This window comes from Vipera ursinii (assembly GCF_947247035.1).
Source record: "Vipera ursinii genome assembly, chromosome: 1".
Taxonomy (NCBI): Eukaryota; Metazoa; Chordata; class Lepidosauria; order Squamata; family Viperidae; genus Vipera; species Vipera ursinii.
Window position 1 is genome coordinate 342,246,748 of NC_139512.1, and position 18,623 is coordinate 342,265,370.

Consider the following 18,623-nt stretch of genomic DNA (forward strand, 5'->3'; position numbering starts at 1 on the left):
AAGAATGCCCGTTTCGCAGAGATAAAATGTCTGAACCCACAGTAATGTTTCCTCCCTGGGCTGGCAGTCCAGCCCGCCATTCCGAGAGCTCCCTGTTTCGCCGGTCCGGGTTTTCCGCGCGCCCTCCTCGACTTGCCTGGCTTTGCTGCCGGCCTCTCTCTCTCTCTCTTCTCTCTCTCTCTCTCTGAGCGTCTCGCCCGCCGCTCGCTCCCTCCCTCTCTCTCTCTCTCTTCCCCCTTTCCTCCTCCTCCTCCTCCTCCTCCTCCCTCCCTCCCTCCCTCCCCGTGCACTCTCCAGCCCCTCTCTCTCTCTCTCGCTCGATCCGCCGCTCACTTCTGTCTCAATATGTCTCAAGATGGCGGCCAATGTGGGATCGATGTTTCAATATTGGAAGCGCTTTGATTTACAGCAGCTGCAGGTCAGGCTCGGGGTCCGCTGGCGCGTGGGTCTCCCCCTCTCCACGGGACCCCCCTTTCCCTCTCCTTCGCCCTCCCCTTCTCTCTCCCCCCCCGGAGCTGCCCTGGGGGGGGGCTCCCCCTTGTCTTCCCCCTTAAGAAAAGCTCCCACCCCCCCCGCCAAGAAAAAAAAAAGTATCGGCAGAAGCAGCGCCCCCCCTCCTGCGGGTCCCCCCCCTCGCTCCCTCCGAGCCTGGCTGAGACCCGGCGGTGGCGGCCGCCAGCCCTGCCCGCCTCCCCTCGCCTCTTTCCGCTCTCCCTCCCATCGATAACCCGGCGCCGCCGCCGCGATCAGAAATTGATCCTCTTTGTTCAATTCATCGATCCCGACAAGATGGCGCCGCCGCCGCCGAGGTGGCTTGTCCCGGGATGGAGGAGCCGCTTCGCCACCTTCCTCCCCCCCCCTCCCGCGCCGAAGCGCCCCTTCCCCAAAACAGCATCACTCCGGGAACCCGGGTTTCCTTTAAGCCTCCCCCCCCCGCAGCCTTAGTTTTATAAACAGGGAGGACAGAGAGTCCTCGGGGAGGGGGGTTAATAATAATACTAATAACAATAACGGGGAGCGGGTTTGCCCTCTCTGCCTTGAGTCTTGATTATTCGTGCAGCCCCTTCCTCCAAACCCAGACGCATTTAATTCTTCCACAGCACTTTTCTTTAAACCTCCCCCCTCCCTTTCCGACTAGTCCCTTTTTTTAAAAGGGAGGGAAAAGAGTGAAGGGTTATATTAATAACCGGAGAGATTGTTTTCCCCCCCCTTGCCGATTTCTACTTATTTTTGCACTCCCCCCCATCTAAAACAGACCCTACTTTAACAACACTTTCATTTATTAACAGCCCCACAATTGGTATCTTTTAAACAGTCCCATAGTTTGGGAAGGGGGATAGAGTTAAGGAAATTTAACTTGAGAAGGGGGGGCGGCTGTCTTATTTTTCTTTTTTTTTTCCTCCCTCCATTGGATACCCATCTTTCTTCTTTTTCTGTAACAGTCCTCCAGTTTTACAAAGTGAAAGAATATGGAACTAAAATCATCATAATATATATATATATATATATATATATATATATATATATATATATATATATATATATATATATATATATATATATATATATATATATATATATATATTTAAAAACAGATGCATGTGGAGCTCTGCTTTTTCTATTTTCTAGGTTGATTTCCCCTTCCAAAGCTGTGTGTTAAAGGGGGGGGGGAATGTTCTGGGGTTGCTTCCTTTCTCTGACTCTGTCATCCTCAAGAAACCCTTCTTTTTTATGCAGAGAAAGGAATATTAAAATAACCTGTAACAGAGGGAGCCTGACCTGTTTCTTTCACTCATTTCAACCCCCCCCTCCCTACTAGAATGAGTCCCTTCTTAACAGGGACTAAATTTCATGAGATGCGGGAAGAAGTGCTAAAAGAAAATGCTGTAGATGTGTTTTTATGTGCAGATCTTGTAATATGTTTCTTTCTGCTCTGGCCCTTCCAAAAACATTTTTTTCTTCTGTACTTACACCCCCTCTTTGAAGCTCGTGGGAAACTTTGCAAGGAGTTTATACACTGACCAGGGAAGGGGGAAAAAAGCTTTCCTGCCTCCCCAGTATCAAAAGCTGCCTTATGAGGCCCACAGGGGAACCCCCAATTTTTCTCCCTCCTCTGTCATTGAAGCACTGCCGTCAACTTTTTTGCACCTTCTCCCCTTTCCAAATATGCCTCCCCTCCCCCCCCCCCATGGTAAACTAATGTGAATAGCTGGAAAAAATGTGAGCTGCCTTAATACTGGATTTAGCTTCTTTAAGATTCTGGCATTATTTTATGGAGAGGGGTCCTTTCACAGTGACTTTTGAACTCTCCCCTTCTTTGCTGGCTTATTTAATGAATGGCAAGATATCCCATTTCTCTCCACTCAGCCAAATCTTATTTTGGGGGGGGGGGGTTGTATTGCCTTTCTTTTTTGAAGAGACCTTACTATATAATGCATTATTAAGGTTTAGGGTTTTTTCCCCCTTTGGGGGTAAGCTTTGGCTAGTACTAATTGATAATGAGTGCATTTAGGTAAGTCCTACCCTTGCAGTTCTCTATTTGCCCCCCCTTCTATTTTTATTAGAAAGGGCATTTCAGTCTCTTTGTGAAATAATATCAATTTTCTCTAAATTTCCCCCCCCACCACCACCACTCCAGTATTTGGGGAGGAAGCGTTTCCTCCCACTTCTTCCTTTCCCAATTTCCCCAGAAGAGTTAAAAGGGGGAGGGGTCGAATTAGTTGATTCTTCTTTCATAGTGTGGGAAGGAAGAGAGAATGTGCAAGGTCAGGGGAGGACTTGTCTAATCCTGTTGTATGTTATGGGGTCCACTGTTCGCCTTTGATGTTGTGTGCGAGAGAGAACGGAGCGGGAGACTGAGATCTTGTAATGGGGGAGGACAAGGCAAGTCTTACATGGCTGTTTTCCTCCCATGAAAACCCCCAATTCTTTCGGTAGATTGGAAGAGGAGTAAAGAAATAAATCTTACTGTTCTGTGTTTGCTCTTAGTAAATGTCATGCTTAAGATTGCAGCTTCAGGTTAATCTGAGAGATGGTCTTCTGTTCTGCTTACATGCGATGCTGGGTGTTTGGGTAATAGGCGAAAGGAGAACTTTTTGCTGGTTCTCTTCACCATCCTTTAAAGGAAGTGTGGAGGTGGGGGGGAAAATCTCTTTTGAAAGGACCTCTTTCCTGCACCCGCATGTGCTTTTTCCCTAAAAAAATGGGATGGCTCCCTGAGCTCCAGCCAAGAAATCTTAAGGCTGGAACTGACCCTCCCCAACCCTGTTTGTCTTCTGTATCATCTGCACTTTTGTGGAAAGAAGGGGTATTCTCTCATTTAGGAAAACTCCTCGTTTCAAAGTTTTAATTGAATCTTTAGAAGCGGTTTTGAGAATGGAGGGAGGCTACTCAATAGCAGGACCTGTTTCTTTTTTCACTTATGTCATTTTCCCCTTAAATTGAGATATATGTGTGTAGGTCTCTTCTCTGGAACTGTGTGCTTACGTTCACCTGTTTAACTTCGCAGATTGTCCTTTTTGCATTTTAAGAGGCTGGGTTGCATGCAGCTTGGAGGAGAAGGTTCTGTGCCATCTTCTCAGTCAACATGTTTCACTAACCTCCCTCCTCTTCCTTTCACACATTTCCCAGTTGTTGCTTCATGCGCCTGTGTTTCTGCAAATTTGGGGGCTAGAGAAGTCCTACATGAGGTGTCACTGTAATGTTGATATTTATTTATTTATTTATCGGTGATCCTGGAGAGATGTGTTATACTTTGACTTTGTGGGAATAATTTGGAAAAAGTGTGGGTATTGGATACAAATCTCTAATTAATAACTGCCCCTAATGAGAGCTTCCAGAAACTTCAAGGATGTTATTTCTTTAATGGAAGGGGAGAGAGCTATAGAACTGCAAGCCCCCCTAGGACCTTGTAGGAACACCCCCCATTCTCTGGATCAGCTGTCTTAGTGTACAAGTATTTAGATGGTGGGAGGGAAGGGAGATCCCTCTTTGTTGCTTTTTCCCCTCATGGCTGGTGAGGAGGGGGTTGTCATTGTTTATCTCACTTCCTTATCTCATGGTTCTCATTATTGGCAGGGACAAGGCCTCTGCCTGGGAGAGGTCTCTGCCGGAACAATTTCTATATCAAGTATTTTGACACATGCTTCTCTCTATTTTTAATGTAAGTTTTATGTTTAGAAGTCATATTTAAAGAAGTTTGTGGAGGGGAGCAAGTGGACAAGATAAAGATTGCCTTATGTATGTATGTGGGTGGGTGTTCCTTGATGTGATTGCAGAGCTACTACTTAATAATGTTGCTCAGGGGGTGTGTGCGTGCGGTGTGTAAATAAATATGAAGGACAAATAGGAAGAACACAAAAGACCAGTAGGAGCTTTCCTTCTTCGATCAGTGTTTTTGTGGCATAGATTGGTTGATCTGGGGCAGGATACCGTCCAGTCTCTATAAATGCCTGACATGTAAATGAATTTGGCTGGAGAACTGCTCTTTCCCCCTCCTTCTCTTTCCTTTCTCCCCTGATGAAGTAGTCTGTTCAGCCAGTGTCCCTGTTGGTGTGAGGATAGTTCAGCATAGAAAGAGCTGGAAGTTGTGCATACATAGATGTTTGGCACAGCTGAAGAGGAAGTAAAGGTGAGGGCTCTGTTTGTGTGTGCTTGCATCAGAGACTGGTGGCTAAACTGGGGTGTGTATTCCTCTCCTGTCCTGAGATTGAAAGTGATAGTAAGACACCCTGGTTTTGGATTGTTTGTGTGTGTGTTTGTGTGTGTGTGTGTGTGTGTGTGTGTGCGTTCGTGTATGCCCAAGTTGTGGAGTGGAATGACGTTTGTACTGTCCCAACTTTTTTGTCAATTGGGAGTTTTAACTGTTGGAAACCTGGCTCATGAATATAAAATGCCGTTCAACTGTTTTCCTCATGAGGGTAGGGGCTGCTGGTCTTTGCCTTGGAAAAAGATTAAAAGATAAGGCAAATTATTTATTTGCTGTTGTTTTTTTTAAAAAAAGATCTTTAGATTAAGGTAGGCTTGTTTGAACTTTCTGTACTTAAAAGAGTTCTTAAAAGTGGCTAAAATACCTACAGGAATTCAGGAAATGAGACCCAGATGTGGAATTGTATGGATTAGATTAAGATGTAGTTAAACATGATCTGACAACTCTAATTGTAGCTGACTTCACTTTTGCCTATGTATTGTAATTGCTTTGAATGGAAAAATTTGCACATCCCATGAGAATAATCCCAAAACGTTTTAGTTGCTACTGCATGGGTACTTCTATAAATACTGTGTTTGTGAAAATAAAGCTAGCTATATTGATTAAAACCGAACATTTCAAAAGTGTAAACATATGTAAATTTAATAGCAAAGAATGCAGCCAAATGGCAGTTTGATAATCTTTTCTGTTACTGCTTTGTAAAAATAGTTCAGTTTAATTCCTGTGCCTACTGTAAAACTTGATTTGGCACATTTATATAAACTTCAATCTTGTTTTTGTCAAACTAAATGTGACCCTCTTCTCAGTAGTGCTAGATTTCTCGTTGAAACCTTCTGGCAATATTGGCGGAGAGTTCTATTTGATTAATAATTTTTTTTACACAAAATTTCTTTATGCTGTGTATAGCCAGGCTTTGTGTTAATTGGCTGTCTTGCTAGGAAGATAATGATACTGCAACAGTTCATCTATCATAGAGATGCAGTATATAGTGTAATACAGATATAATTGCCAGTCTCTTCCCAAGGCAAGATATTCTCAGAAATCTTCATGAACTTGTACATGCTGATGTCTGTGATGAATACTAAAAGAGTTGTGGCTGACAAGCTACTACGCAGTACTCTTCTTGTTGTGTCTTTTAAGGAAGAGCAGCTACCATTGCCCTCTTCTGTACAGTGCCACACATTTTTGTTGAGAAGCGGAAAAGAATGTCAGTGATGCCAAACACTTCACTCTACATTAGCTGTTCTTTGGCTTTGTAGTTTTTTCCTCTCTCCCTCTCTCCTTGGCTATTAAGAATGTGTCTGATAAAGGGTCTCACCTTGCTGGGGTGTTTGGAAAGAAGGCAGTATCTGAAGAGTTAGAACCAGCGATGACTAACACACGTGCAGGTCTTAGAATGTGTACTTTATTTAAAAAGTTAACTATATAACAGAGAATTGTATTTGTAGCCCCTACTCTAGGATAGTCCCACTAAAGTGAAAACCTGTCAGTTTGAGTTGTCCTGTCCTTTGAATTCAAGTCAGATTTCCTTTTATGGGCTGAAAGAACTAATAGGGAAGAAAGTATCTGGTGCTAACTGGTTATTGGGAAATCTGATTTCGATCTCAGTTATTTTATGCAATGGAATTCTTCTGTGAGTGCACTGGGCATAAAGTGAAAAGGATCTCTATCAATCTATCAGACCCTTCTGTTTTTTTCTGCCGCATTTGTGGAAGCTTAAGGTAAAGGTTCCCCCGCACATGCGTGCTAGTCGTTTCCGACTCTAGGGGCCGGTGCTCATCTCCGTTTCAAAGCCGAAGAGCCAGTGCTTGTCCGAGGACGTCTCCGTGGTCATGTGGCCGGCATGACTAGACGCCAAAGGCGCACGGAACGCTGTTACCTTCCCACCATAGTGGTCCCTATTTTTCTACTTGCATTTTTACGTGCTTTCGAACTGCTAGGTTGGCAGAAGCTGGGACGAGTAACAGGCGCTTACTCTCTTACGCGGCACTCGGGATTCGACCCGCCAAACTGCTGACCTTCTGATCGGCAAGCTCAGCGTCCTAACCCACTGAGCCACCGTCCCTTGATTGTGGAAGGTTGCATAGTTTATAAATACTTGACTATCATTTGTGCTTTGTCAGGTAGAAGAAATTCCAGAGGTTTCATTGGTTGCTTGAAGATAGATCTAAGACCATATCTGTTCCACACTGCTGTTTCATTCCTCTTCTTCCCCCCCACCCCCGAGAATCTATAAGGAGGTGAAAAGAAACTTTTCTGCTGCTGGGAGATAAGAAACTAAGACAGGTAGGCAGCCTGCCTGCTGGTAACTGCCCCTTTAGATGCCTGACAGTGAAAGGCAGATTTCTGGCTCCAGCTTCTTCTACATCATAATATACAGCTCCAGGCTCCACAGTCTTACACTTGAGATCATATCAGCGTGAATCTTTAAAAAGCCAAGAACATAGTGTGGGGTTGACACATCCTTCTTTGCTCTCTGCTTTATGAACTCACTGTTATGGGAGAGTCTTGATGGCTGGGGCTGTTAACTGCAGAGGCTTACTCATGAGGCAGCTAGCCAAAATTGTGCTTCACAAATACTTTAGCTTACTATCAAATGCTGCCTCTCTGAGCCTGGGAGCCTATGCTGGGTTGCTTCATTGATACTTTTGGTTCTATCACTTCTTGGTTCACTTTTGCTTGGTTCATACAAGTCACGATTCTGGAAACCAATTAGAGCCCACCAGCTTTGGTTTTTATATGCTTTTCTTTGTTCTCTTCTTGGAACAGCAGACAGGGCTCTAAAGTACCAACAAAGTTTACTTACATTAGATGACCAGTCATGTATCATATGTTGATAGGTGCAGGTAAGTTTCAGACTTATTTCATGGATGACCCACCAGTGGAGATTTTGTATTGGCCTCCAGTTTTATTTAAGACCTGTTTTGACCACCACCACCCTATTTTGCCTTCTATTCCCTGTATTACAGAAGGGTCTTCTGGATATGGATAGTTTGCACTTAGCACTACCATGTTTTGCCTCAGAAACTGGCTAATTTGAAGTTGAGTTAAATCCAAGTTTAACTTGAGTGTTCCATATCTGATGAGGCTGCCTTTGCCTTTTTCCAGAGATTATCCAAGTATATTGTATTTTTTTTAAAATTCCATTTATATCCCGCCCTTCTCCGAAGACTCAGGGCGGCTTACAAGCTTAGCAGTAGCCTTCATTCTATGTATATGCCTGCTTATTAGGGCTTTCACACACACCCCCAAGCGGCATTATTACAAAGTCAGCTTATTGCCCCCAACAATTTGGGTCCTCATTTTACCTACCTCGGAAGGATGGAAGGCTGAGTCAACCTTGAGCCTGGTGGGACTCGAACCTGCACTAATTGCAGGCAGCTGGTGTTACTTAAGGAGGCATTAGCCCACTGCTCCACCAAGGCTGTGGGAGTTTATTCTTTACCAGTGTGACTCTGAGTTCACATATTCTCTCAACCTCCTATGGAATATATGGCTTGCTTGGCTTTCAACCCAGCCAGTTTTTTATTAGGTAAACCTTGCTTAAACAAAATATGGCTTACTATGATGGGCAGATCAGATCAGGGACTTGACCAAGGTCTGCTCAATAACCTTCATGGATCACTGAGAATTTATAACTTGGGTGCCATGTGTCTAAATTAATTATGTTTCAGTGCAGTTTGTTTTCCACCCAGAACGTAATAATAATAACCTATTTCAGAATATTAGTAAAATTTACCCCATTACTCCAGATTGTCCATTAAATTAGACAGCATACACTGTGATGTCATCTTTGTGCAAATAATATTTACTTCATTTGCACCTTTTTATGTCACTGATTTTAATTTAAAAATGACAATCACATTATTTTGCCGATGATGTAAATGCCATAGGAATTTCATCTGTCGCATTGAGATCTGCTAAATTGTGAGGCTTCACTACAATATGTTCCATGGTTTGAGAGGAAGAGAAGAGAAAATAGGTCAAGGCTGAGTTACATATTAAAATATCTCTCCATTACATTTAAGTTATTGGGGAAAAATAAGTGAAAATATGGTCCCTTGTTTTACAAATCAATATTTTTCTAGGTAGAATATGAGGCCCCCCTGCTTATGGAAACCAGATATGAACCCTGCAGCATGGACAGGCCTGTTGTAAGGCAATTATAGTTTCTAAATTGGGCATTGAACACTGCTGATGCAGTAACTAGTTGCCAAATCATATTTAATAATGGCTGAAAGGGTAGTCATTGGATTAATAATAAATTTTGTAGTGCAGACAAAACCCTGGAGACACTCAAATGCTATCATGATGAGCTTGGCTTTTAATACCTAAGTGAAGAGTTAAAGTGTTGGGCTATAGCACCAAAGAACATGAACTGATCCTGGTGTTACTACATTCACGGCTAGATTACACTGCATATTTATTACATTAGGAATGTGAGAACTATTGCTAGGAACCATTTTTGTCTAGTAGTTTATTCAATGTAAGAATTCGAATAATGCATAGAAATAATCCTTTTTGTGGTTCTGCACAACATGGCAACTTTACATAGCAGCACAGTAATGGTTTGCATTGGTATGAAAACTGGCATGGAAGGACTGTGAGATACTCATGTCTGTTCTGATCTACCATCTTGCTTATGAGTGAATCAGTGTAGAAGGCAATCCATTTTTTATTTTTGTTCCATGAAAATAGCAGTCTGCTTTTGAAAGCTTTGTCTAGGGTTCTTTGCCATTATTCTTTTGACTTGCTGCCAGTCTATCTGAAACATCAAGTATTAGGCATGCTGGCATGGCAAATCTGAATTTGTTTTCCATTTGTGAGATCTTATGAGTTCATTTGAATAAGGAAGCTTCCTCTCATATTAAGTCAGGCAATGTGTCAATCTAGCCCAGTAAAATGGCTCTTCGGTGTATTAAAATATTTTCTTCCTTTACCTGTGATGGTCTCACATGACCAAACTTTGGGCACTTGGCAACCGGGCCACATTTATGGACATTTGCTGTGTGCCATTGACATGTGACTGCATTTTATGATTTTTACCTAAACCCAGCACAACAACTGCTGCAAAAAGTCATAAAATTGGGTCAGTCACATGACCACTTTCATTTTAGAATAATCATGATTTATGATTGTGATGGCAGACTGTCTTATGGTTGTAAATCAAGGATTACCTGTATATATTTATACTTGCAAATAAATACTTGGTGGGATCTGAATCAGACTTTATGGAATGTAATGAATGGGTAGGAATTGGGAGGAAAGGTCTCAGAATCCCCAAATTCTGGTTATTCTTATCTTGTCTTGATAAAGTAGGATAGTCCATATCTGGAAGCAAAGAATGCTTTGATATTTTTCTTGTGGATTGTTTTAATAGATGTTTTTGACAAGGACTGGAATAATAATGATTAACATTTATATAATGCTTTCTCCGAATCTTTCAATTGCCATTTTGATAATCCTTCTGGTAGCCCAGTGCTATTTCCTCTGTAATGTAGAGTCAAGGAAGGGAAAGAGGATCAGAAAATACTAATAATGATGAACAATTATAGTAAGCTCCTGACTTCCAAATCTTTCCTTCTCTTCTCCCCTCTTGGAAGACAGCTCCAGATTCCTGTGCAAGCTAAAATTGTTAAATTTTTCTATTCTAGATAGTTATTAAAAGGCTCATTTTTTGTCAACTTACTAAGGGTAGCTTTACAAATTTTGACTGATCAAGAAATTCCAATAGGTTTTTCTCACAGTGAATGGAGAGCACTGAAAAAATAATTATAAACTGTTTGGTAAACTTGAGTGGCTCTTTTTTACCAGAAATGTGTGCTTGAATGCTTGGTACATTATATGTAGGATATATGTATATTTGGTTTGGTATAACAAATACATAGTTGCTGACACCACACTTGAAGGTATGGGGTTGTTTTTGCAGTACTTGTGTTAAAGATTTAGTTGCTTACTTGTTTCACTTTTGTTTTATATAAAATTAATATCCTTACTGATACACTTTTATTAAAAAGCTTAATAAGAGTTCTTAATGACAATGACTGTGGAATGGAGACATCTGGTGGCATTTAAGAATCTTGCCCCTTATTCACACGTTACAGCAATAACCACTCTGGTGTAATTATATAGGACAGTTATCTATTGTGTTCACAATGTAAAATGGGTGGTTAAGTGAACGAGACTGCTTCTAGTAAAGACTGCCTTTCTGGGGAAACAGATTCATAGCTCATTCAGAGAGAGGTGGAAAAAAAATGGAGGCCATATGGAAAATAAGAAATATTGCCAAATCTAAAAAATGATATGTTTGAAGCTGACAAGAAAACAAAGAAGCAGGCTGACAATTTTACCTATGTAATAACAAAACATAGTGATATGCAAAATAAATATTAGGTATGAAAGAATGTCATCTTATTTGTTCAAATTATGTTGTTCGAGTATTGTTTTATGCTGATCATGAGAACAATGAAAATACACTGAATAATGAGACTATGGTTGAGATAAATAATAAAATATAACTGGTCCAATAGTCCATTTGTCAATTGCATAAGAATACCAAGATAATCGTAATTAGCTCAGGTAGTAACAATATTTGCATCCTCATAACTATAGTTTCTAGGATTCCTTGGGGGAAAAATCAATTTTATATTTTATATATTTGTAGCATAGATACCTGTGGAAGATGTGCTCCTCGGTGATACCGTGACCCCTGACTTTTGCTATACAAACTATGGTTCACAGTTGATTCGGATAATTTAACCAGAGTTTATTTTGAACTGTGAATCAAGCTATGAATCATACAAAAAGCATAAGTTCTTCGGTCTATGCAGGAGGAAGGCCTGATCTAAGGCTTTGCTTAGGTTTTCAGAAAGTCAGCTGTAGGTGGCAAGTTTGGGTCAGTATTATGCGCAGATGTGTCCAAAGTGTACAGTGTCGGGGTTTTTTTTTTGCGTGATTTCCAACACAGTAAAGAATTGTTGCAAAATCAATTACCAGTTCACACATTAAACATTCATGTCTCAAGTTTGTATTCCAGAAAAAGAAATTGTGAATTAGCTCAGAATGACACAAGAATAAATGTTAAGTTTCAGTTCAGTTTCATAGGCAACTTTTGACACATAGTTGTGTTTCTACATATTTTAAAAATTCTTTTAAAAAAGATTCTTATGTGTCCTCTCAAGCTTCTTAAGGATTACTTATTGTGGTGAACAGACTATAGGAGTAGATGCACACATGCACTTCCCCACTATTCTGCATTTACTTATTACAAGTAAATATGAGCTAAAGTGTTTTGAAAACTTAACATATTATTCCAAATGTGTTAATAACAAGGCATGGTAGAATAATCCTGGATCACTATGCTTTTCTATGACTTAAGACAATTTCAGATTACTTTCTGGTACTTGTTTTTGAAATCAAGATTAAAATGTTATAAATTGTGAGTGACCTAATGTGAAAAGTATCATGTCTGTTCTCCAAATATGGAGCTTAAAAGGACACTAAGCACACAGAATAGGCCAATCAATCAATGCTTCAAGAGATGGATTACTTCCATGTCACCTTAACATTAATTTTACAGCTGGCCTGTAGTTATACTTGGCCATCTTCACCACTCCAGAGGAAGCATGGGAAAAGAGAATACCTTAGATAGAAAAAGAGTTTCTTTGTAATTACTGCCAATAGTTTCCAAGTTGTTAACAAATAAGTGCTAGAAGATGTTGCAAGCAACTTATCAGTGTTGACACTGAAGCATTATGACTAAAAATCAGGTGATTTTCTCTGATCTGCTCTTTCACAGTACAGCATGTAAAATGAAGCTTGCATTTCTCTTTTCAGTCCTCCCCCTCTATCAGCCTTCATTATGGTAACAGGCTATACAAACTGTTTAAATCCCCAGTGATATTAAAGGGCACAACTTATAAAGGATATAAGCAAATTATATTGTTTGCTGCCTAAACTCCAGTCACGAATATAAATGGATATTATGAACTTTCCAATTTCCAAAAACAAACTAGACTAAAAATAGAAGTGATGTGGGTGATTTCTCTATTCAGATTATGGGCGTGCTATGGGGAGGCAAGATCCTCTGCCATTTTGCATGCATAATCATCACTTGCTCCTAATATTCTCTGATCCATTTGGCGCACTAGGTCTAGTAGCATAGTTCTGATCTTCAGTTAGGGTAGGTTTAGGTCAGACATGTCAAACACAAGGCCCGGAGGCCGGATGCAGCCCGCAAAGCCATCCTGGAAACAGTGAGGGAACGGCCCCCACTGCCTTGGCCCTGGCCCAGAGACCCTCCTTCTGCCAGAGACCCTCAGATCTGTCCCACTCCTGCACAGGCCCCCACAGGCATCCTTGATGCGAACGATGTAGAGCTGGCCACGCCCACCCAGTAGGCCATACACACTCTAGCCATGCCCACCCAGTAGGCCACGCCCACCCTGGCCATGCCCACCCAGCCCCCTGAGGGCAACCGCAATGCTGATGCAGCCCTCAATGAAATTGAGTTTGACACCCCTGGTTTAGGTGGTGTTTTTTTTAATCCCTAGTTCATCTGTAGTCCTATTTAATCATCTTTTTAAATACATGCAGATTTGGAAAATTCCTTCCAAGATCCAGTTCTCTGTATTGTCCAGAAGCCTAATAAAGCAGAATGCCAGATTGTAAATAATTAATGCAGTTAAGTAGTTCAGTGAACAATTAAACGTAAGTGCCTCTCCCCCTTCAGTCTTCAATTTCTGGTCAGTTAGTGAGATTAAGAGGCAAGATGGGTGGGATGCATGAATGTGGAAAGTTGCAACCCTAATTCTCTCTGCCTTCTACAATATAAAGTTTACCTGGTTTGAAGATCTCATACCTAAATAGGACTTGTGTTTTATCCTGTTGTGCTCTAAGCCCCTTTATTTTCTTTGCTAGAACTATTGTTCTTCTTATAAGCTAACAAACAACCCACACAGCCCATGACCCTGTATTCAACATATCATGTGACCAGGGCCTGTTTGTCACAGTTTAATTGTAGTTATCTAAAAGAGCTTAGACTGTTTCAGGTCATTTGAAACAGGATAGATTTTCAGTTTAGATGGAGAAATGCTTTTCAACCTAGTGTCTCTGAAAAGTTTTTGCTCTGGTACTTTGGAGATCACTTCGTCTGTGTTAAAAGCTCCACAGTAAAATAATAATTTTATGACATATATAATGTTATGCTTGGACTTTAGGCTCTTGAGGCTGCAAGTTATTTCAAATTTTTGCAGCCCGTTTCCTAGCAAACTTTTGCAACTGAGTCATTTAAAATTGGGTGAGAAAGGTATATAGAAGGGCTGTGCTTTTGAGACCATTATATAGGTTAAAGTATCAGTGTACAATGATTCAAGAGGGATAGCTATGCTTGAAGTATGGCACTTAAAAGGTTTATTATGATAAACATATTTTTGTAAGTTAGAGCTCTCTTCAAAAGATGTGTAAAGAGACGATGTGGTGCACTTCATAGTAGATCCTCTCATATTTTAACTTGCCACCAGATGGTCCTGTTTTTTCTCCATCTTAATGGAGAAAAATGGCTTAATGAAGTATTTGACATTATTAAACAAGGCCAATCATTGGGCTTAGCAATTGACTAATATATCATTTGTATTGGGAAATACTTTCCTGCTACTATAATGTTTACACAGCCTTTTAAAATGTTTATTATAATCTGTTTAGGTCAGGAGCATGGATCTTTGATCTATGAACATGAGTATAAATACAGCACTTCTGCTTGCCACAGTACACACAATGCTTTAGTACAGGGCTTCTCAATCAGTGGTACGGATACCACCTGTGGTACATTAGCACCTGGCAGGTGGTATGTGACCATCCTAGAAAAGTGGTAGTGAGGGAGGGGAATGAGCTGAACCGGTGGCAGCACCGCACAAGCCTGTGTGATAGATGGCTGGAGCTGCAGGGCTGTCAGGGCTCAGCGGAAGCGGCCAGGATCAGCGCTTCTTCGGGGCTGTCAGGGCTCAGTGGACACGCCAGGATCAGCTCCAGCTGGAGCTTGGCGCTGATCCTGGCACTTCTGAGCCCAGAAGAGGCGCCGATCAGCTGGAATGTTGCAGCATCTCCAGGGTCTTGTGATTTACATTCAGATGCTTGGCAACCGATTTACGACGATCACAGTGTCCCAGGGATATGTGAAGTGACCAAAACCTGCTGCAAACACCCAGCAGATGGGGGGAATAATAACCAAACACACCCCCACCCCACCCCCGCTGCCAATCCTCAACAGAAATGCTCACAACAATGAAAACCTCAGACAGGAGGAAGAGCGCCGCCGGGGGGGTGGGGTGGCAGGCAGGTGTCTTGCTCGGCTGTGGCTTGTGAGGCACTTTTTTCAGTGCCATTGTAACTTGAACAGTCACTAAGCGAACTGTTGTAAGTCGAGGACTACCTGTACTTTTATCACTTTTTTCTTTTTTTTATCATCAAGTTTTTGACACCTTGCTAGGCGACTGGTGGTACTCGGATGTTGCCATATCCTAAAAGTGGCACAATGGGTGAAAAGGTTGAAAAGCCCTGCTTTAGTAAATTCAATAATTTGCTGTCAAGTTTCCATACTTCTATTCCTTAATTAGTTTGAAATTAATATGTATAGTAATTACTCTATAGAATGCTCTCTTTTGTGTACTGTATACATTTTGTTTTGAATGAGTGGGTTTTCTGGTTTCTTTTATTATGGAATAAGTGCAGGCAGTTCATAAACTGAAGGATGTACGTTTTTCAGTAGATTGTATCTGGCAAGCAGATAGATAATGGCCCAGTATCCATTGCCTATTAAGATGAGTTGCAACCTACCTTTGGAAGATTGGTTGTACCGTAAACTATCATGTCTTAAAACAGATCAAATCTTTGTTAAGATTTCTAGTTGCCTCCCCCCCCCTGCCTCCTGGTAGTGTAATTGAGGTAAGACAGTTAAAGTAAGAACTATAAAAGTACCCATTTAAACTGTAGTCTCGCCAAATATATAATCAACCAACCATCCAGTTAAAAATGAAAGCTTTTAAGATTTGGTAAGGGGAAACAGCACAGTGAAGTCCCTTTTGAATATATTTGTACGTTCGCAGGCATTTCATTTATTTGTGGCAATTGTGTACCTTTGAAAAGTGAGAAAAATGTGTTCATGGAAATTGAGTAACTTTCAAGGATTTCATCACAAATTTTGAGCTGAGGTAATACAGGCAGTTTAGGACCACAGTTGAGCCCAAAATTTATGTTGCTAAGTGAGAAATTTGTTAACTTGAGTTTTACCCCATTTTACAATTTTTCTCGCCACGTTCGTTACGTGAATCACTTCAGTTCTTAAATTAGTAACATGGTTGCTAAATGAATCTGGTTTCCTGATTGATTTTGCAAAGGTCGCAGAAGGGGATAACATGATTCTGGGACAACTTGCAACCATCATAAATGTGAGTCAGTTGCCAAGCGTCTGAATTTTGATCATGGGTATGCTGCAATGGTCGTAAGTGTGAAAAATGGTTATAAGTCACTTTTTTCAGTGCTGTTGTAAACTTTGACCAGTCCCTAAATGAGCTGTTGTAAGTGGAGGACTACCTGTATACTGGTGAGAGTTGAGTTGTGAGCCAAGAGTCTACTGCTTCAAGGCTAAGTTTAGCCATAATGTTGCTACACGGTTTGTGGAGCTTCACTGAGTTGGCATCAGGCCTCTCTGTAGTTTGGTTAAGCTCTTAGGGAAAAAAGGGCAAGTTGGTCTTGTTGCAAAATGGGAATGCTTATGCTATTTAAAGAAGAAAATTTAGTGGTGCATAGATAGGAAATGTATTTTTATATAGACAATTTTATGTCCATACCTTAACCTTTACTGTCAGAAATGGCAGGAAGTTTCAGGTTAGTCGGTATAGGCCAGTGGGTTCAAGTAGAATTTTTAGAGTTCTCCCAAAAATGGCTCTCAAGGAGGGATTATTTGTTCACCAAATAATGTTCCAGTAAAGTTTCTGTGATTCCAAATATCCCAATTTCCCTATTTTCCAGACAAACGCAAGGTTTAGATTTGTTTTAATTTTGCCTTTATTATTTTGTAAATAACTCAAGGGAAGCAAACATACCTAATACTCTTTTAGTCCTCCTATTTTCCCCCCAACAGCAACCTTGTGAGGTGAGTTGGGCTGAGAGAAAATTGAGTGGACCAATGTTGCTCTGTCGGCTTCCATGTCAAAGGCAGGACCAGAACTCAGTCTTCTGGTCTCTAGCCTGGTGCCTTAGCCACTGCATCAGATACTCCATATTTCTGTTCTGGACTTATGGAATATATGTGTGGCTCAGAGGTATTCCTGTAAATAAAGATAATGCTGGAGCCTGTCAGGATGCCAGCATCCCATTTAATTATTTCTGGCCAGTACTGGGGCTGGGGGGAGAGATAGGCAAGCATAGACAGTACTGAATTATGGTATGATTCAGTATTTTCTTATGATCTTAACAGGATTATGTAACAATTACTAAGAAAATGTATATGATGCACTCAAACCCTGTAAAGTGTCATGCAAAGATGAAATATTACATTTCTCCAGGCACTCTTTCCTTCTCTGCTGTCCCTTTTATGAACCTAAAAAAACATTACTTTAGTAATAGTTCTGCATCTAATAGGAATCTCTTGGACTGAGAAATAGTACAAGGCCCTCTTTGAATATACATCTTTTTGGGATATGATCGCAAGTAACTATTTATTATGCCCATTTTTCATTGCATATGTGAACAGTTGTTTATTTTATGACTGCATTAAATGGAAGCTGGTAAGATGGGAAGCGTATCTTAAAAGAAAATTACTTCTATTGTATTAAGGCATTTACTCATTGCATTTATTCACTCATGGGTTTTTGTGGAAAAATAGAACTGAGCTGTTCTGTGTATGGCCGTATCTAGCTTAGTTAATGCACCGTGTGCTAAAATATGATAATGTACATATTTTTGTTCAGATTTATAAACAGTTACTTCCACATTCTTTGCTGGGTTTCTTCTTTCTGCTGTTTAATAGTGGTTCAAGACCGTTGTGGAGCTATTCTGGAGTAGGTCTCAGGGTCAGATTCAAAAGTCATCGAGCCTCAACAGGTTTTTTGTTAAAGCTTATGAGTCATACTCACTTGAAACTACAATTACAGCTGGTTTGTACTGTAGTTTTAAGGGCATGGCTTAAACATATTCTTTATTTCATCCACAGAACCTGGACCATTCTGATGGAGGGAAGGGTTGTGGTATGTCTGAATGGATATCTGGATAATTTTGGGTTGGTTTGGGTTTGGGCTGAGACAAATCTGTAGGGATCATGTGGGGTGAGTAGGGCAAGACTAATACATCTCTCTTATGTCCTCATGGCCTGGGTGCCTACTTCTATCTTCATCTTCCTGCATCTTCTTTTCCCTTACCTCCCTTTAGTTGTCATTTAATGTGGTACCTGATGCACAGACCTAATATTTTGCCTATTTCACTCCCTGATGTTTTCACTTTCTTTTCCCTTACCATCCTCCTACAGTGACTTTACTTTTCCCCCTGCTTTCCCACTGTAGAAAGTCTTTACCCGTAACAGATATATTCTGGGTCTGTCTAGACTTAAGTACAGTATATGTTTTCTGGTTCCAAGCTCAGGTGTGTTTTGATTTAGGCCTAGAACCCCTGCACTGCCATCCCATGCATGCAATATTTTTCACATCCTCAGTGGTGTATTCATGCAAAGTGAGCTGTTTTAGTTTGCAAATCTTTGTTTATGACTTAGTGTGGCATATGAACTTTCCCACACTATTAATTTATTCAATAAATTAAACCAACCGTGACTTAACACTTGTTTATCAACCAGGTCTTCTCTGTTTTTGCCCCAGCTTTCTAGTCTCAGACTGAAAGCTTGAGAAATTGGTTTGGATTTTGTACA

General features: G+C 40.9%; 1 protein-coding gene across 2 annotated transcripts in view; it reads left to right on the top strand.

Annotated features, from left to right (window-relative positions):
* Positions 1-248: 248 nt before the first annotated feature.
* The window catches only part of CUX1 (cut like homeobox 1), a 358,099-nt gene continuing 339,724 nt past the window's right edge, over positions 249-18,623 (top strand). For both annotated transcript variants that reach the window (XM_083350660.1, XM_083350661.1), the window contains exon 1: positions 249-418. In XM_083350660.1, the coding sequence (XP_083206786.1) occupies positions 356-418 (63 nt within the window). In that variant the 5' untranslated portion in view covers positions 249-355. The remainder of the gene's footprint in view (positions 419-18,623) is intronic.